Source organism: Anoplophora glabripennis, unplaced genomic scaffold, assembly GCF_000390285.2.
Source record: "Anoplophora glabripennis isolate ALB-LARVAE unplaced genomic scaffold, Agla_2.0 scaffold511, whole genome shotgun sequence".
Taxonomy (NCBI): domain Eukaryota; kingdom Metazoa; phylum Arthropoda; class Insecta; order Coleoptera; family Cerambycidae; genus Anoplophora; species Anoplophora glabripennis.
The window spans coordinates 139,955-161,245 of record NW_019416595.1 but is presented as its reverse complement, the minus strand read 5'-3'; the positions used below and the strand labels follow the sequence as shown (position 1 = coordinate 161,245).

Below are 21,291 nucleotides of genomic sequence, written 5' to 3'. Positions count from 1 at the left end.
TCACTCTCCCCTCTCCAACAATGCTCTAATCTCTAATACAGTAATACCAATTTCCACACCATAGAATTAACTATTTGAAATGACAATCTAATATTACCAAAAGAATAGAATAATTTAGCAATAGGTCTGTTCCAAGAGGAGACAGGAATTGGTTCCGAACCGTTGGAAATCTGTATCCAACTAATTCTTGCGATATATTCATGTGCTGAAGACACATTTAGAGTAGTGATGGGCATAATCGACCAATTTTGACAATCGAGTTATCGGTAATCGAGTACTTCTAATAATCGAGTGATCACTCGAGATACGATGATATTGGTTGTTTTCATCCCAGCGGCGCACAAATATGTTTGTGTATTAGTAATATATTACTTATAAGCGTAGCTAAAAAAAAAGCTCACACACTTCAAAACCTAACCACTTTTTCGTTTTATTCTAAAAAAGGTTACGCAATCAGTGACTATTTGCAATATGCACTAACATTTTGGGGTGCAACCGTAGGGTAATAATCACTCGAGTGGTGGGAGTAAACATCTCGAGATATCTCGAGTGATCTCAAAAATCGAGTACCACTCGATTTTTCACTCGAAATCCCCCATCACTAATTTAGAACTTAACTGGCCAAACATTTGGAACGATTCGGAACCAATCCCTGACTCTTGTTAGAACAGACCTATTATTAGTATTATTATTTTTTTTTTTTGTTACTAAACTTTAAATAATAATTCTGTTATAAACTAAAGAACTAATAATAGTGGTTAATATACAGGTACTATAATAATTCTAACCTCACATTGTGTGAAAAACAGTTTGCAAGTATAAATTATTTTATACACGATGATATATGTGTAAGGAAGCAAGGGAAAACAACTAAGAACAATTTAGAATTAAGATGTTTTGGCTTACTGGAACACAAAAGACAATCAGAATTTATCCTCCGTTTGCCATTTCCATTACCTACGAAATATAGCATAAGCCCTGTTTTATTTATTACCATGTTGTCGAGTTTTTTGATCTGAAGTGCCTAATATTTGAGAATTTTGGGGTGATTCAGCAACGTGAGCTCGCCGCGAAGACGACGAAGCAGAGCTTCGAGCCCCACGTCGAGCGCCATGTCGTGAATTATGATCTGAATTATTGGTTTACCTGACCTGGAAAATTTAAATAAATTTAAAAGTACGCCGTCGCATTGACGTGCGTACTATTGCTTCGAACCACCCGTAGGTAGTAAAGAAAATGCCTCGTAGGGGTTTGACGAGGAAGGTTGCCTCGACGAGTGACCGCCTAGAGGTTTGATGAGGAAAGTTGTCTCGGATTTGCAGATCTCAATAGAGTCTGATGATAGGACTCGTGGGGCCTATGTGTGTACCCTGTAGCGAGGTGCGGGTCTCTAGATGAAGCCGGCACAATCGGAGACAGGGTCTTCGTCGGAGGTTCTCAGCCTCGGACGGTATGCAGGTTTCTGGTCTGTGGAGGAGCCTGAAATTTATCGCTGTTTGATGCAGGGGGCTATCGAACAGGATCTTCGCCTCAGGTTGGGCTACCTCGGACGGTACGCAGGTCTCTGATGGAGGATCCTGGGGAATCGCTGTGTCAATGCAGGAGGCTATCACATAGGATCTTCGTCGGAGGTGGTCAGTTTCGGACGGTATATCGCAGGTCTCAGAAAGGATCCTGGAATTTACCGCTGTTTCGATGCAGGGGGCTATCGAACAGGGTCTTCACCTCAGGCTAGGCTACCTAGGGCGGTATGTCTCGTGATGCGAGTAGTGGTTGCTAAGCACTATAAATGGCCACGTCAAGGAATGGCAGCCTTGACGGGGAGCCTCGTTAAGCGAGTCTGTGAGCTTGAGCTCCAAAGTTCTTGAGTTTAATGACAGGGTTTTTTCAAGCAAACCGTGGAAGATATGTTAAGAGTTTTATTGAATAGAATTAACAGACAAGTATTCTTATTAACATATATATCCCGGGGTTCGTCTGCAGGTTGCGAGAGAGTCGCTGCAGTGAATACTGAGCGCAGATAAGGCAGACCCAGGCGAGATCGGTCGCGATGCGGGTGACATTGGAAACATCGGTGAAACTGAAATTGGTCTTAGACTTTGGAAGCGCTATCGGGAGAATCGATGTATGTTATGGGGCGACGTCCGCACTGAGATGCAGACTCGCGGAGATTGCTCTCGGACGGTATCGAGTTCGATGTCTGAAATGATACCGTGGAGGCTTTTTTGATTTGCCCGGCCGACGGCGATTAGTTTTGCAACCGTGGCGGGTTTTCGGTTTGAATTGGAAAGGTAGGCGAATTTGAGTGTTTCCTTCCCAATTCAGCGGTCTCAGGCATATCCGTAGGTACAAGATGGCGTCTAGGAAATATACTGAGTCTTCTGAACTCTTGAAGCTCGCTCGAAGGGTGGAATACGACACTGAGATCTCAGCTAATCTCCGTTATTCTGAAAACTGATTAGTCAATTAGGTGAAGCGACATCTCAAACATAAAACACGGGTGTCATATTTGATGGAAAGAAACGATTATTGGAACATATTGGCCTTGCTGCTGTCATATACGAAGAGATCCAGAATTATTGAAGCGGTTGGGAGTTTGGGGAACGCATGCTTATTATTTCTAACATCATCTTTAGTATATAAACATCTGTAGTATTAACAGACACAGGCAGAAGCTGTGATCTCCAAACACAAACACTTCAATCATTCTGGATGTCTCTGTAATCTGTATTATATATCTATTTTATATTACAGTGACTATAGATGTCTATATGTAAGTAACTACATTTCCTAGGTAAATGGAAACGGGTAAGGTTTATAAATTGGCCTTTAGAAAGGAAAAGATATACTCTTTTGGTCTTTTGTCGGAATGTTAAGTTCTTTGGAATAGTATTTTTGAAGGATCAAAATTGAAAACTGTAATTTTTAATCCAATGTTGGCTAACCTGTGTTTTGAAATTTCTAGTTCGGCCGTGTTCTTCTATTCCTCGTTTTAATGAGATGAATTCCATCATTGTATAAGTAAATTTACTTATATGTACAATGATTCCATCGATGTATTACGATTGGTCTGTTTAAAAAACTCTGATCTCTTACTAGCTCTACGAAATCCATCACATCGAAATGATGAATAATAGAACACGACCTTCAATTTGGAGTAGTTAGAACACTAAACACCAGTAACTCCACAGAACCAACAGTAACTAGAATATCGTGTTTTGACTGTGACTGTTTTGTCAATAAATATATAACGCATTTTTGTATAATCGTGCGGTGCTTTTACTTGAAATTATTACAACTGAAACGTTTAACTTTAATTTAAAGAATGAGTGGTGACGACGACATGACCGAACAATTTGATAATTTGTTTTTATCAATTGCTCAGCATCATCCGCAAGGTGCTTCACAGGTAATTATGTTTTTAATTCTAACCTCAAATTATTGTAAATATAATAAAGAAAGTTATTAATGATTGTATTTTCAGCTATTGGACACGTTTGTTAATTTTCTAGGCCGAAAAACCGATTTCTTCATTGGTGGTGAAGAAGGTGCTTGGGAAAAGGTAAATGGTTTACAATTTTTTAAGATTTGTTTTTTATTCCATCATTTTGAAACAATAATTAGGTATATCTAATGTTAAGTAATAATTTTTAGCTGGTTATGAGTACTTTTAAAAAATATGAAAAAATCAGTAGAGATCATCACGAAACTGAATTAAAAGGAAAACGTGAGAAAGAAGCCCGTTTGAAAGCTGCAGCTGCTAAAAAGGCTGAGCAGGAGACCATAAAATCTGCAGAGATAACAGAACTAACAGATGCTGAAGCAGAAAAGCTTCAAGCTGAGATAGATGCTAATAAAAGCTCACAACCAGCTCAGCCTGCTCCTACAACAGAGACAATAGAAGATGATGAGGATGAATCTGAAAAAGGAAAGTTGAAGCCTAACCAAGGGAATGGATGTGATTTGGACAAGTACAGATGGACACAAACATTAGGAGATATTGAGGTAAGTTTTTTAATTTTATTTTTTCCAGCATGCCCAAAAATGTATTGCAATTTTGTATTTTTTTGAATAATTTAATGAATCTTAAAATAAGTGAAAAATAAAATAGGTTGAAATGGGATAAAGACTACTTAATTTGCATCATAAATTTAGCAGGTCGCTTCCTACTAGTAGTAGCCATATGAATGGTGTAGTTGGGAAGTAGTGCGATAGATGGAGCCATTTACGCTCTGTGTATATCAGAAAAAGAAGCTCTTTAAAGAAATATCTGTCAGTGCTTAAATTTCAGGATACAGGCCTGACATTTATAAATAATTTACATTTGCAAAAATGCTTCTAAAGATATTTGAAATCTCTAAACATGTTTGATGTAGAATGGCGACAATTGGGCTATAGATTGATCTAATGGAAGGTAAAAATCTAGTAAATTCAGATACAATGATACAAATACTAATGACTAAATATTAGAGATGGGCAATACGGATCTTTTTAATGATCCGCATGATGTGAAATGTATCAACATAAAGATCCGCATATGGGAATCGTATTCAGTGCGGATGTACAGGTACAGTTTGTACTTGTACATTTTGTAAATGTGTGCGCTTGTCGCCCACTCATTCCCATTCATATATTGTATCTCATATCACACTCCCTGTCACGTATATTTTCTAATTAAATTACAATATAAGAAATAACTATCGCATTACTTGTTTCATATTCTGTTTTTACAAAGTACAGCAGCAGTAATAGCACAAATTGCTTTTGTGTTTTATTTATTTATTTATAAATTAATTTAAGGCGAGGTAATTATCTGTCAATATACCAGGGCAAGATTTGCAAATTTTTTGCAATCATCTATAATTTATTTTTTTAGCAGAACCATGAACTTCAGCAGAAACTATGCAATAATATATTTGAACTCAAGTTGAGAAAGCATCAAATTATTTTCAAGTGAAATTAATTATTGTTTAAATTTATTTTCGGTCAAACAATTCAACATTTAAATACGAGATACACATCACTCTGACAATACGAAATACACATCACTCTGACAATTACTTTTTACATTATAAGTTTGTTTCAGACTACACAATTTCATATAATTTATTTCAATATTTAGTTTCCTATGCACTAAACTGTTTCTAATGCATCGTATCTCATCGACCTGTATCGGACACGAGAATCAGTTGAGACCGATTCATTCCCAATTCGCATTGATGTGGTGATGCGAACATACGAAATTATTCTTATACCGTTATATGTATGAACTGATTCCCAGTATGTGTGCGCCTCCCACCTACTCATTCCTGTATCGGATACGAGAATCAGTTGATACCGATTCACTTCACTTCAGTCTCAACTCACATTGATGCGGTGATGCGAAACATATGAAATTATTTTTGCATCGGGATCCGCATGAATCGATTCCCACTAGAGATCCGTATGATTTATATGTATGATGTGGATCTTGCCCACCACTACTAAATATGTCTTAATGTAGCTTTTAACCTATTATTATTTGATTACTTAATTTACCATTCTTATATTTTTACAATGGACTATTATAGCCATGGTTAAGTAATTAATTGGTTGAAAAGGCATATTAAATTACAGATTGACTCTTTTTATTATTAAAACTTTGCAACAATCTATATGCTAGCAAATACATTATAAGGATATAAATGTAACTTAATTCTTCTAAATTCAAAAGTATCAATACTTATTTATATGTTAATTTATTTAATTGTAACTATATTTTCAGCTCATTCGTCTCATTTTGTATGCTACATTTCTTAAAAATCTTTGTTCAGTTCAACCATTTTATGTGCTGTTAAAAGTTTAGCAGCAGCAAATTTTTTCTTTCTTTTTTTGGGTTTTGAGGAAAAAGAAAACAAATTTTAAATATATCAAATTTAATTTGTAACAAATTTACAAAAAATTCCTGTAGTGGGGACCACAGAAATCATAAAAATACATAAATACTATACATAATGATTGTTTACATATCACAGTACATATAAAATTAAAATAATTACAAATAGTCTTAACACTAAGAACAACCTCAATTTTGGTCCAATTTGTATTGATTGCCTTAATTATAATAAGCTAATTAAATAAATTTATAAATAATATTTCCTATTTAGGGTATAGTTAATGCCTCCTGTGGTACATTTAGTTGTATTCCTATAATTAACAACGATCAGTACCTTTGGTTTTTGGCTCTCACTGGAAAAAAAAAGAAATTTTATTAATCACCATATATTAACGAAGTCTCACAATCTTGTTCTTTTTTTAATTTTTAAGAAAGAATTATTTTTCACAAATGTAAGGTAGGTACATGTGCCATTAATTGTCAGGTGCAGAAAAATATTTTGAAAATGATCTGTCGGACACGTACAAATGTACAAATTCTTACCTTTTATATTTTATCGACACAGATTTATATCATCAAATTATATAAGTTTTGGTTCAGGTAGAATTATTTTATTGAAACATCATATTTTGTATCAGTGATTATCATAAGAAATTTCAGATTATATGAGGAATCATCACATTACTTTACAATTCGCATTGAACGAAACTAAAACAATAATTTAAAACTCATTTAATGAATGCAAGAAAATATTTCTGTAATTCTAGAAAACTGTACACATCTTTCATCTATGCACCACATGAACTAATATATTTTCTTTAGTTACAATCTTCACATATTTTCATCTGTTTTCATTATTTTATTGTTTTAAATTCTTTAATAACTATTTTTTGTTTGTCCTCTCCCTCTCTTTTTCACTGTCTTCTTTCTAATGGGTTGTAAGTACTTTTTAAATTTTAGCTTGCTCCTTTGAATAATGTTGTTTTTCTTTCAATATTGCTTTAATTTTAAATTTTGAGGATAATTTTAGGAAAATAAAGTGGATATTTAAGGGCAAAGGAAACTCTTCATCTTGTAACGTTTTGAAACCATTAATTTTAAATGAACCAATGGTCAAACCTCTTAGGTCCAGTAACATCCAATAATTCGTAATATCACTGGTAGGAGATAATTTTTTTGATCATCAAAATGAATTTTATATTTTTATTGAAGTTTACGATATGGTCACAAAAATTCAGACTAGCATTCTCATTAGAAGTTTTGGTAACACATTATGTTATAAGAAAACTGCTGTGTCACTGATGATTAATGCTACATGTGCCTTATGTTTTGTAATACGTTATTTAAAACTGTATTTTTTTTTTAACAATTAAGAATATTAAGTAAAATTGTATCGAAATTAAAAAAATATATTTTTGATGCTTTGGTACTTACTTTCTAATAGAAAAATTGCAGTCAGTATTCCTATTGTGAATAAGGCAGACATAGAAAGGACTAAAATGGTTAACTGGTGTTTTCTACAGAAACTTCTCTGTGGAGGTTTCTGCCTCGTGTTCACATTGACGACTGTGAAATGCATGGAACTCGCTATCGATACGTTGTCAGGTTCTGGCTTCTTTGTATTAATCGTTGGTAGTACTAGGAGATCATCATTGCCTGTCTGTTGGAGGTAGTATTGTATGTTTTGGTTTCTTGTGCTAATTGCATCTTCGCTTGCTGACTCTTGATGATGGATCTGAGCCAAATTTGCAGCTGTGAGTAACAGCGACCCTGATTTTGCACTCTGTAAATAATATGTCTCGTTAATCACCTGAGCATTTTGAAGCAAATTCTCAAAATATGAATTAAGTTGCAGCGGTTGTATTGTCAGAAATTTATTCAATGACTTAAGCCAAACTTACATATTTGGATAGAGCACTTCCTTAATATAACGATGACATGATATTTGATAGATCTGTTTCTAATAATAGGGAAGACGTGGCAACAACAAATTTTTCAGACTCTTCTGGCCATATTTCTCTTATTATTAAAGATAGATACAGATCTGTAAAAGCTTATATCACTATAAAGTTAAGGAAGCAATATATACAAATCGGCAGAGTGTTCTTTCAATAAAGTATGTTTGATTTGTATTTCCGAAATGCATGTGTATCTGGTTGCATACTCTTGTTTGTAACTTGTGTATTTGTAGAGGTTGAGGACCAAGGATTATAAATTGACAGAACCAAGGAACTTTTATATTTACGTGATAAGTTTGGCTCACTAGGAATAGTATTAGAGCCCGTTCTAATGAGTGAAAGTAGTGGACAAATATGATTCAATTGTTAGATCTTTATATGCAGTTCGACTCTGATTTTTACATTTTTATACTAATCATGTAAATAAAAAAATATATGATGTGATTTGAAAGCCTTACCTGTGTACTATTATTACTAGAAGTAGAACCTTGCGAACTTTTCGAGCTACGAGCTAGTGTGGGTCTGGGGATGTGCCAACTCTTGTCGAGATCTGCAGGGATCTGTAAGAAAAAAAAATATTTAAATTCTAGATTACAAAAAATTAACAACGCACATAAAAACGCGCATTAAATCCTTGTTTTTATTTTTTTTTCATGGCTATTCCATTCATGCTACGATCTGAAAATTGTCTTTGCAATAAATTATGACTTATGCAATGCTTGCGTTAGGTATTACCGTTAATAGTTGCTATGCTAAGTTGAGTTTGTTGATTAGGTGCTTATTTCAAGGACTCTGGGTGAAAAGTCGGTCTGCTAGTAATGTGATACAAATAAAAACAAGATTTGAAATGTTCTCTTTGTGCGGCCCTCCTTTTTTAAGAAACAGCCTTCGCTACTAGCTACTAACTATGGGCGGATGACAAAAAAGTGCATTCCGCATCATCAACTATTTTTGTTATGTTTTTAGGTGCGGTTTCCTTTAGGAAGCCTGCCTCGCGTATCTTTTCACATTATGAGGAGACACAATCACATTTCCTTAGAAATGCGTGGAAGCAAAATGCGAATGTACTTTGTGCAAGAAAATTTAACCGTGTCTTGTTTATTGTCATAATTGTAACCTACTCGGAATCACTGAACCGGACCAATGTTGCGCGGCCAAAAGTGCTTTAATCGCCCTATTAAATTAAGATCGCCCACTTTGTTAATAAACTGGTCTAAAAATAAGCCCCCTCGACCTTCGCTGTCGGTTCGTAATTTGCGGCAAAATAAAGGTGGATTTGAAAGGAATCATTTTTGGTGCCGCGCCTAAGCCGCAAGACGGATCGGTTGCCACTACAGGATTTGCCCGGTTCTGGCATGAGATTTCTCACAAACCGTATAAATTTGCGCGACTTAACGGCCTCGATTTTTATGGGACGAGCGCAATCTGCCGATTTCCTTATTGATTGGTAAAAGCCATTGTTCGTTCAATAGTTTTTTTTTCAATTCAATTTAAATATAACAATAATTCAAACAAAAATGAATTACCGGTGCTGAGTGGTTTCGGTTTTTTTCTAAAACATAATTTTAAAGCGAAACTTTTATATTTTCCCAAGTTTCAATTTTGCTTTAAATTAAACGATTAAAATTTATAGGAAAATTACATCATTTTCCTAAGCTGCTGAGTTTAAACAAATAATTAAAATTGACTAAAAATGTTAAACGTTTCTTCAGTTTAAATTCAATAAATATTAACGTCGAAATAAATATTCGATACATTTATAATTAATTTATTACTTAATTTGGCATACTGATAAGAACTAATAAATTCGAAACGGTATATGTCTGGTGGATCAGCCGACGAATGATTCTAGCTGGATACTGATCGTAACAAATATCAAATTCATTATTTCAAAAATAGGTTTTATTTATTCTTATAACAGTTGTTTGTTATTAATTGCATATATTAATAAACAGCATCATCAATAAGTTAATTATTATTTATATAAAATAGGAATAAAACGTGAAATCTCGTTATAAGAAATTACGTAAAATACCGTTGTTTTATAAAATAGTAAGCAAACCCGTAATGTAATTTAAAAACTGCAATATGTATAGATATTTGTGGGTATTTACTAATGTTTTAGTAATGCATGCAGTATCACATGTTTTAGCTAACCGGAATTCATTAATGTCAACAATTTGCATATATTTAGGTGTTTATATTTATCGTAGAGGATCCTATAACTTAATTAGCATTTTTTCAAAATTTTTACATCTTAAAGTGCTAGCTAACAATAATTATAACCTTTCTTTTGAACATCCTTTAGATGGGTTTGTTTATATTTAGTAGTTTACTGCCACGAAGTTCTTTAAACGACCTTGCTTGGTATAAATATTAATTTGCCAGGCACATTCCGGATCTAGGTTTTTTTATTGCATACCTCGACGGATTCTATTTTTGTAGTGGCAGGTTCAACGATATTTTATTGAATAATTCGAAAGGCACAGCCAGATTTCAGGATTTTCTCGTGATTTACACCTTATCAAATGTATTTGAGATGTTATATTGCGCTATATTTTAACACGAAAACGATTCGACAAAGCGAATGTATTTCTTTATTAATTCTTTGCAGTACTTTATATTTTGGCAGATATGCATGACTTAGGACCACGAAACTAATAATAATTATTATTATGATTACGTAAAGAATGTCTCGTCAACTTTCTTTCCTCGTAGTCGCGTGCGTTTGAACAGGTAGTCCACCAGGTGCGAATCGGTATTGCCTTGCCCAATTAGATAGGTATATTATGCAGTTTTCTTCGGCCTTGATCGCGTAAGAGATGTGGCAATATTTGGGAATTTGGAACCTTGTACCTTGTACTCGTGCTCTATGTTGTATCAGAGGAAATACGTTGTGTAACTTGTGACGTCAAGAAAAATTTGGCGTGATTCATTTTGTAATGGCATTTTCGATGCCGTTTCCTGATATTCAAGAATTATTCGCTCATTATAAAGCTTTAGAGTCTGGCATTTTGTTATAATAAGAAAATATATTACTTTGTTCTGACAGATGATTCAGGACACTTGTATAATATAAATGACATGTATTTTTTCTGTGCAATAACCAGTACTGAGTACATACAATACTTTTTTTTTACTATTTACCATTCGGAAAGAATAGCCTTATCATCGTTATTCAATCTTTGTCCTCTCAATATGGCCTCCAATGGTCCAACGACATGATTAGAAGAAATATAGTTACGACTGTACCGAGAACGTGACAAAACATGAAATTTATTGAATAAATGAATAAACCAAAACTTGGTGCTACTAGTTTCAGTAATAGAAGGCACAATAGTCGTTTAACAGTTTTTCTTATAGTAATCCAAATTCCATCTATGTCACAGAAAAGAATGGGGATAATTTTCAGCAGATGAATTTCTTGTTTAGGTCATATGCTTGTCGCTATTAGGCATGAGCATCTATTGGATAAGTATCCCTGTTAGAAAAAATTGTCGACGTTTTGTAACTTTTGAAAATATCCTTTTGTATACAATTTGTGAGCAGATTCGTTTGTTTTTTTTTTTCAGTATATTGATGAGAATAGCGTCGGTTTAAAATCCCTCTAATAAGGAAAACTCTTTGTATTTCATTATTTTCACGGTTTTTGGCAGTATTTTTCTATCTGTCTCGGAAAAAGTATAAATGACAATTTATCTTCCGTAGCAAGTTAAAAAGACATTGTTTACTTATGCTGCAGTGCAACAAACACGTTAGAAATGTTTTTACTTTTTCAAATAAGAAAAACTTGAAAAGCTGTTAAATTAAAATCTAATACACTGGAAAGCAAATATAACAATATATCTTCCTACTTGATTTCTTTAACAACAGCTTTTTCACATTTCCTTTGTCAGTCTCTTCTGTTTTTCCTTTCGTTTTGGTCTCGTATACTTTTCTGGTGAGTATGTTTATTGGCTTCCCATCCATCCTAATTGTCTAGATTTTGACTTCCGTTGATTCCTACTACTCGAGTTCCTATTTTATTTAAACGCGTAACCACTTGTATAACTGTTACTTTGTCTTTTAAGGTTTCATGTTACAAAAACTAATTCCCAAGGAAAACACGTATAAATATTTCATATATACAGGGTGTCCGAAAATTATGTGCGAAAAGTTTAGGGGATAATTGTACTCATAGAAATAATGATATAAGTTTTTATGTTACTTTTTCAACACCTCATTATTAAAGGAGTTACATGATATCAAAATTATTATTTTATAAATGAATTTGTTTCCATTTTGTGTTCAGCAATTTTGTTTAAGTTTGTGCATTTATTACTGGTCTGGTAACAAACTCTTATGAAAAAAACATCAAAATTCCTAAGCCTAAAATAAGGTGTCCAGAATTTAGAAATTTGTCAGGGCACAATACGAAATTTTCATATTTATATTAATGGTAATTATAATATCGTATATATTTTATTTATTTATTGCTTGATAATTTACGAAAATTGTAAATGAATAGGTATATTATGAACAAATTACAGATAAAAAATGTGAATACAGTGCAACTTCGACAATCCGGACACATATAGTTTTAGAGTCGGTCGGATTAACGAGTTGTCCGGACTATAGTAGGTGAAAATATTGAAATAATCTAAGTGAATTAAATTGTATGTGCATACATGCATTGTACATACTATGATTTATTAAAAAACGAAGTTATTTTGTGCTGACTAACTTTGTTGAGGTGGTTGATTTGTGCTTTTTGCTGTAGTCTCTTTAACAATAGAATATCCTGCATATCCAAATTATTCTCCTCAGCCCACTGAACGCAAACTGAAAATGATTTCTTTGCAGCAGCATTAGAGATTTTTGTTTTTGCATCCATTACTACAAAGTCGTCTTCAGAGTCCGTAAGCAGCACTGACGATTAATTTCGTTTAGCGTGTTGTATTATTTCTTCATCGGAAAAATCCAATGAAAATTCATTTGCACCAGTTGCCCAATCATTGATATCTTCTTCAGTTATGTCATTACTGAAATGCATAGCTCCAATCATATTTTGGATGGATTTCATGTCATCATAGATGACTGCAGTTCATGACGCAGAACCTGAAGCGGTATCATATCTTCATCATCCCAGCACGATGGTTTATTACATTATTCTGGTTCAAATGTTACCGGGTCCATTATAGGTATTCGAAATAAATTGTTTTATTTTCTCCTTATTTTTTTTTAATGTCGCAAATCGTTGATTTAGGAACATGGAATTTTTCGGCAACCTGCCTAATAGTTTTTCCCTCATCAAGACTTTGTAAAATATCACACTTTTCTTTTAAGGTTAGTGTTTTATGTTTGCGTTTATTATTTAAAAACATGGCACTTGGATTGGAATTAGACAAACACGCTTGCGAAAGAATGAACCGAAACTGAAGTAATGATAGAGCGTGATAATGATAGAACGTGCCTGTAAAAAACTGGAAACTCCCGAATTTTAATATTTATTCTTGCATAAAAAAATATGTCCGGATTGTAGAGGTAAAAATTTTAAATTGTCCGAAATGTAGAAGCGTCCGAATTATTGGAGTGACCGGACTGGCGCATGTCCGGACTGTCGCAGTTGTACTGTAGTTACAATAGTAGAAGAAAAAGTGAACCATATTTAAAAAAAATCATAAGTTATGGAAAAAAATTAATAAAAAAGATAAACTATGGATTCTAATGAACAATAATGAGTCTGAAACCCATATATACTGCATATTGAAATGGGTATCTTATGTATAGATGCCAGAGCCATCAACATTCGGTATGGAAATATCAATTTCTGGAAAATTGTAATATAGAACCTTGTAATTCTAAGCAATTTATAAGTATAATACCCTGAATGCATATGAAATATACAAATATTCTTTGGAGGAATGTTCACGTTGAAAATAAATAGTCATACATACATTAAAAACAATGTTTAATAAATCACTTCGTATTCATGACAGCTTTGTTAAGTTTGTTTAACCATCCGATTATAATGTTTGGCCTACACCTAAGTATGTGTCTAAGTGACCGTACTAAAGGTCAACAGACTAAATGCAGAAGGTTAATTGTTTGACAGATTTGCACCGGGACATTGTTTGTAGAAGTGGTACCTTTTAAATTTATCCATTTTGCTTGTCATCGACCAAGGCTGATTTGCGAAGATATCTAAAATTTATACCAATTTTTTCTTTGCATGCCTTATATGTTCAATCAGGAGTTGAGGTCTCGCGGCACATTTAAATTTAACGGTAGGTCAAACCCTTGGCGAGACGAATTTAGTTGAATCAAACTAGTTCTTGCGGTAGATTTTTTGTATAATATTCTCTAAATTTCGAAGAAATCGTGTTTTGAATTGTATCTCGCACTTTAACAACTTCCTGTGTGTCGTGTAGACATAAATGTGTACTTGAGCTATGAAATGTTTTTACTGCTGATTTGCTGTCTCGAGTGAAAGTTTTGCAGTTTATAAAATAGGTAAAATATTAGACCTAACAAAAAAAGCTAATCGAATTATTAAGTGGCCGTTCATTTATTATATTAGAAAATATAATTATTCAGTGCATACAGTTATTGCAATTTAAATATATGGATTAAATCCTAGGTGCTAATTGATGTTGATTAATTAATATTATTTTAAAAAGTTTAATTTCATGTTAGTAATAACAATTACATGTATAAAGTAAATGTGATTTATATCTAATAATTGCTAATGTGTGTCAATATTTGCCTTATACAGAGTTTGATTTGTTAATTTATGTGCAATATCAATAATGTTATGGAAAAGTTAACAAATTTGACTTATCAAAACATATAAATATCTCAACTATTGTACGTATATTTAGGTGTGTTCTCATTGCAACCAACTTACCGGAAACGATGTTTTGTTTTTAATTATGTTCAGAAGACATCCGAAAGAAACCGATTTTATATTATTTCTTTTTAGTCGTATTTCACTTGTTTTTCGAAATTTCAAGGCAAAAATGTGTAGTCTGATATTACATGATGTGAGAAATTGATTTTTGCTGTCAGTATTAATGCAAGTATCTTAAAAGTGTTAACCTTTGTTTTTGTTATCAGATATAATATCAGAAATACCTGTCTTGGACAATTAAAAAGTTGTAACCTTGTAGGTATACAATAATTTTGTTAAATTTTTCAATAATTTTACTGAAAATAGTAACTTTATTTAATAAAATCTATAGTTTTGCTTTAAATTAGCGTTATCTGTAGTCATGTCTCGTGCAGCTAGTGTAAGGAATTAAATTATTAGTACATTTTATAAGTGGCTCAACACTTTTTATTTAGAAATACCTATTTAGTAACTATCAGAATAGCGTGTCACTGGAGCTATACAGGGTGATTCACAACTTATCCAAAAAAATTTGGGAATAGATGCAGCATGAGAAATGGAATCAATATCGTAAAAAAAAAAATTTGGAAAATCCTTATAGTTTCCGAGAAAAAAACATATTGAACTTATAGTACGTTCAACCACTACATAGCTGGACAACTGTAGTCTCTAGCGTCATTCGCCACGTGGCCTCAGCGACTCCGAATACTGAATTCGGATTTTGCAATCGTCGTTGCGATATTTACCTGTTATCTGTGGTGTTTACAATAGGTTTTTAGTAGTGAGTGTCAAAAATGGGTAGTTAGGGTCAAAAATGGTTTGCGTGTGCTGGGAGTTGATGGATATCGTTTTAATTTATGGTGAAGCATTTGTGTTATGGTGAAACAAGACAACATTTGTGTTAGTTCGTAGAAACTGAGTACAACGGACCCAAATGTGTTTGACACATTGGTGGATAAAATTTTGAACAATTGTTGTAACATCGGGTATGTCAAATGATTTTATTATTTAAAAACACAAATTAGTTTTATTAATTAATAAAGGCAAAATCAGTTTAATTTGCCGATATAAAATAGGTGCTATAAAATTCTATTTACATATTTCTTTCCTTGCGAAAGTTTTTGTCCGTTTTTATCATACCGCCATGCCGGTCGCATTGTGCGTGGGACCAGTTTCCAGTGCCGTGCAGAAGTGTATTTTCAAATTTTCGAACAGACCTTTTTGATTTTATCTTTACAAAATTGTATTTGTAAGGGTCCCCTGCCCCTGTACATCCAGAATTTTTTTTTGATAAGTTCTGAATCACCCTGTATATTAATCTGGAATTTTTATTTAATTACTTAATATTTAAATAAACTAGAAACATCAACACCAAAGCACCAAAACATAATTAAATTATATTGTTTTGCACAATATACTTATAATTAGTAAGACTCACGTTCATATCAAATGCATTTCCTGGACATTTATTCACGCCAGAGTATGCAATTTATAGAATTTCTCAACTTTTTTTTTACATAATTTTGTGTCGGTGAGTTTTCCTCCCATAGCACATTTATAGTTTTTCTCCTTTATTTGTAATTATTTTTATGTATTCGTGTCAATGTTAAGATAATATTTATGTATATTATACGCATAAAATTCGCATTATGAATACTGTAACTAATTATAATATATTACTCTTGCTTTAATAGGTCACGAGTTACCGCTTATTAAAATATAAACAATCATCTTACTATTTTTGAGTTGACCATGACAGTGAAGTGTTCTTCCCTTACTAAAATTTATAGTTTTCGTATAAAATTGTGTCACAGTTGGCCTTCTTCGCGTAATCCATTGATCAAATCGTAAGCTTACCGTCTCACTTCACGGTTTTGTAAGTATTCAATGAACACTTCTTAATCTCCGGGAGATGCTGAATTAAAACCGCAGTCGCTATATTACGAAAGACAAATATTATTTTAATGTTTTAATCTCATAAAACAGATTGCGCCTTTTGTTTGCATGCTATACGAAAAGATATGTGATCTCAGTATAGACTATATTTAGACCGATTCATTGATGTGATGCGTGCATAATTTTTTTACAGTTTATAGTCACTTGAATTCCCAAGCGATTATGAGGTGGTTAGTAGTTACGTAAATGTCGTATTAACGTAATATTTTATAATACTTCCGACAAAACTGTGCATGTGCTGGTGTAATAAATTCCGCAGAATTTACTATTACTAACGCATTGAGAAATGTAGTTAATAATCTCATTAACTTTAAATAGAGTGTAAGGGCTTCTTCATTATATACGAAGGTATTTAAAAATGTAGCAGCAAATCAGTGTTTACTGAAAGTACCTATTGTATTTGTCATGCATTAGTTTTTGTCATTATAATAATCAATCAGACAGGGTTTTATTTGTTTATGCAGAAAGTATAATCGGATTACAGCATTTTTTTGCTCATTTTCTGTAGTTAATTTCAATAATATTGTATAGCTTTTATACACAAAACAATTTTGACTTGCAAATACTGAATAAAATAAAATAATAATTGCAAAAGTCACTAGAAGAAGTGCAATTCAGTTTTATGATTATTTAATTAACCTTGATGTATTATGTCCAAAGTTGAAACAATGTTAAACCTAATAACATTTTTTCTATAGTTAAACCAACAGCAAATATTTTTCCTGTTGAATATACTTACTAAAGATATGAAACACAATCCAGCCCAGTATAATGTTTCCTCAACATAACTATTTATATATCTAATCGATCTGGGTAGCCTTATATTTTATTGGTGAATTATTTAAATGAAGTTTCTCAAGTATGGGAGTTATTGCCTCATGATATGCGTTTTAGAGTGAATTAATTCAAATCCGAGATTACTTCTCTCATATAATTCCTTTAAAGTTTGATCTTCCCCATACGAGCTGCATATTTTCCTTGAGAACGCCGTTTTTATTCTTCGAATTTTCATGACAATAAAAAAGCATTGCTCAACCTATGCGTATGCATAATGAAATTATTCATATTTTCAAGGCGCGATATAAAAAATGAGCTAAATCTATATGCACTTGCTACGCGTATATGAATTAACATATTTCACTCCTTGTATACTTTTAATTGTGGCTTCCTTGTTAATATTTAGATTTATCGTCATTAGCATTAGCCTTTATCGTGATATTAATGTATGGGTTATAGGAACGGATCTTAGTGCTGATTTACAGTTTTTTATTTTTAATTTTTAACATAAAATTTCCATATAGCCTATAGGTGGGACTAGAATTGATTTGAATATCAATGGAACTCTAGAATTACGTGTTTTCTTATGAATTCATATATTTTTAAAGATAATTAAATTTTCATGAAAGTGTTTGAATGAAAGCGTTTTTTTTTGTTCATTGATATACACTTTGCTGAAATAAAGTGAAGACTAAATGGTACCACCATTATATTCAACTAGAACATATACCTATACATGATGTTAAACTAAAAAATGAAAAAGTCTTAGTCATTCATTTATTCAGAAGAATTATTATTTTAAGTTGTGTGTCAAAAAGCAGTTTTCGAAAGCACAGCGTAGTTAAAATACTTCACCAAACTAATTAAAAAAGTGTTAATAGTTGTGTTCTGAAACTCTTATTTTTTGAGATACCTGATGTTAAAAATCATTTTTTTTTTATTATAGAAAAGTATTCTAACAAGTAACCTCAGGGATTAATGATATTGTACTAAACAACTACTCTTCGAAATGAAGTCCCTACATCATTGAATTACACCCACAATATCTAGTAAACTCGTTTTTCACCCGTAGTGAAATGTACTGGGTATATGGGATTCCAAACAGAACCTACTTTTTTAGAATTTCATGGTACGTCACGTCCATGATCGTGATCAATGTCAATGAGAAAAATAATCATTTAAAGATCTAAAAGTAGTAAATTATAATATATAATATCTACAAGGTTTAAGTTTATAACTTCATCTTAACGCAACAAACGATAAATGCGTTTTATATTCTATTTATCATTATGTTTCTCATTATGAGTTTTACGTCCAATGGCAGTGTAAGTGATTTATTGAACTCTTGTACGTAATTTAAAAGTTGTTTTGTTAAATAATTAACGCTGAAGTTGTTATTAAATTCTCAATGGGAACTCATTAATTGTATAATTACCTGTCGTATTAATAACGTTTGTGGCGGCAAATAGAATACTACTTTTCATTTTCAGTTTATTGTAACTGACGTGTGCACTGAAAAAAATTGCTCACCGTTTTTAGAATTTCATATAATAATTCCAGTATACGCGAATAACCGTTGCATATATTGCGGCGGAATAATAATCATTTATTTTCAAGGAATTTCACTTCGTATACGTGTTACAACACGTTACATAAGTTATTGTTGTAAAATAAAAAATAATTAAAACGGCGGTTTCTCATAGATGAACTGAAGGTGGATTTCGGGGCCTTCGCGTTTGTTTTCTTTACTAATCCAGGTCAACAGTTTTTAGTTTAAATGTACCAAGAGAACGTCTGTGAGAATCGAAAGGAAACGTTCGGCATCAGCAAATACACGAAGCGTTTTTAATGTTTGTATACATAGTGTACCTGTAGTTATGAGCGTGTTTTGAAATTCCCGTTTTCTCTGAAATCAAGAAAGTAAAAGTTACTTTTTCAGAGATCTCGCGTAGCTTTTCTGTAGCTTTGTAATCTTTAAATGAATCAAGATTTTAATTAGTAGTATTTAGTTTAATAAATATAATGGGAAATATTGCATATGGTTGAATAAAATAAAGTTTGGAAATTGTATCGTTAAGTACCTATTTTCTTTCAGAGGAATAGGTATCTCCTCTTCCTGGAATATACTAAGTATAATTTAGATATGTTTTTATTTGACAAATGATCAAGTTTCAACAGATATAGAGTATTTTTAATGTTTTTTTTAATTCCCATTTTAACTGGGATGAAGAAAGTAAACACACAGCTTTATTTCAACGATATGAATCAAAATTGAAGCAAAATGAGAATTATTAAAGTAAGTTATTAAACAGTCGAAACGCTAAATAAAAAATATATGTACGTGGTGTTACGTATCTGTGTGGTGTTTCATATTTAAATTTCAAAATATATCTGAAATTATGCATCATGACATAATTTGAAGAAATTTAGAAATCATGTAGGATTTTCTTCAAAAAATATCCCATATTTCTGTTAGAATAGGTATACTAAATATAATTTTAATACATATTTTTTATTCGGCAAATAATTTGAATTTCAACAGATTTAGGAAGTGTTTTTTCTTAAAATTTTTATTTTCACGAACATTAAGAAAGTAAACATAACATTTTTTCAAAGCTGCTTTTGTAATTTGAATTAAGTAATACAAATTTAAGCTTTATTAGACATTAATGAAGAATATAAATCTTATTTAAATAATACAGATACAGTGTTTCGTGTTTAATTTAAAAAATATATGTGTGTAGATGTTAAAAGTAATTTCTTTTAAAAATATCACACACCTCTGCTAGAATTTCCTAAATATAATTTGAATACATACTTATATCTTTACTTGTGCAAATATTGCCTACTTGAACCGATATAGGAAGAGTTTTCAATGTTTTTATGTGTATTTTCTTTGTAATTTGAATGAATTAAAAAAAATTTATCAAAAGTATAATATAACATTAGACGTTAGGTATGTATGAAACAATTTTAAAATGTTTAAATTAATATAAGGATATAGTGTTTCATATTTAATTTACAAAATATATTTGAAAGTGTTCTAAAAAGCTTTGAAAATATATCGTGCATTTCTTTTAAAATGTCTCATACCCTTGTTAGAATATCTCGAGTGTAATTTGAAACTGTATGTTTAGCTAATTCCTGTTAAAAAAATTTCAGTTCTGATTCATAGTACCTAAATCGTTTTTACATTTTAATAATTTAATACCAATAATTTGTTATTGTTTTAATATTTTTCATTATAAAAAGTCTAAGGATCTATCTACTGTTACCGGATAGTTTTAATAGGTATTGTTTAAATAGTTACTTACTAAAATAGGTCACGAAGTGTTAGTAGGTCCAAAATTTATTGCATTTAAAATGTATTGTTTAAATAAACAGGTATGCAGAAAGCCTTTGCTCTACATCGCATATCGTAACATTAGTTTCTTCAGTTTTTTTTTTTTTTTTTCAGGAATTTGTTTGTTAGTATCGGGAGGTGTTGCGGGGGCACTTACGTTATCTGGGACGTAACTTTTGTTGTCCATTCTGAGACGGTCTTTATCCACTTGGCCGTAGGTTTACAGTAAACAAAAAGAACTAGTAAATTCCCAAAGATATCATCCACAACACACCACTCTCTTCACTCTCAGCGGCCGGCACGGCGCGGAACAGCTTACTGGCGGCAGCATCCCGAGGAGCTTTTCTTAAATAACTCCTCGTCCGGTTCGGCACCGGTCGCCTGCCCACGACGACGGCGACGACGACGGTTTCGGGCCGTGCATATCCTAGAGTTGGCGGGTTTACCACCTTCCGGCATGCATTGGCATACGCTCGGGCTTGCCGGATCCGCGAAACGGTTTTTTTTCTCTTTC

General features: G+C 32.4%; 2 protein-coding genes across 2 annotated transcripts; one reads left to right on the top strand and one right to left on the bottom strand.

Moving 5' to 3' along the window:
- Nucleotides 1–3,325: 3,325 nt before the first annotated feature.
- LOC108911330 (nuclear migration protein nudC) lies at nucleotides 3,326–4,403 on the top strand. Its single transcript, XM_018716242.1, has 4 exons — nucleotides 3,326–3,409; nucleotides 3,485–3,562; nucleotides 3,655–4,005; nucleotides 4,377–4,403. The coding sequence occupies exons 1-4, from the start codon at nucleotides 3,326–3,328 to the stop codon at nucleotides 4,401–4,403; spliced, it is 540 nt and encodes a 179-aa protein (XP_018571758.1).
- Nucleotides 4,404–5,953: 1,550 nt separating this feature from the next.
- Nucleotides 5,954–21,086, bottom strand: LOC108911334. The gene is made up of 4 exons (XM_018716246.2): nucleotides 20,935–21,086; nucleotides 8,292–8,393; nucleotides 7,310–7,658; nucleotides 5,954–6,228 (listed from the first exon to the last, which is right to left on the bottom strand). Exons 1-4 carry the CDS (start codon nucleotides 20,962–20,964, stop codon nucleotides 6,203–6,205), a joined length of 507 nt encoding a protein of 168 aa, XP_018571762.1. The 5' UTR covers nucleotides 20,965–21,086; the 3' UTR covers nucleotides 5,954–6,202.
- Nucleotides 21,087–21,291: the final 205 nt, after the last annotated feature.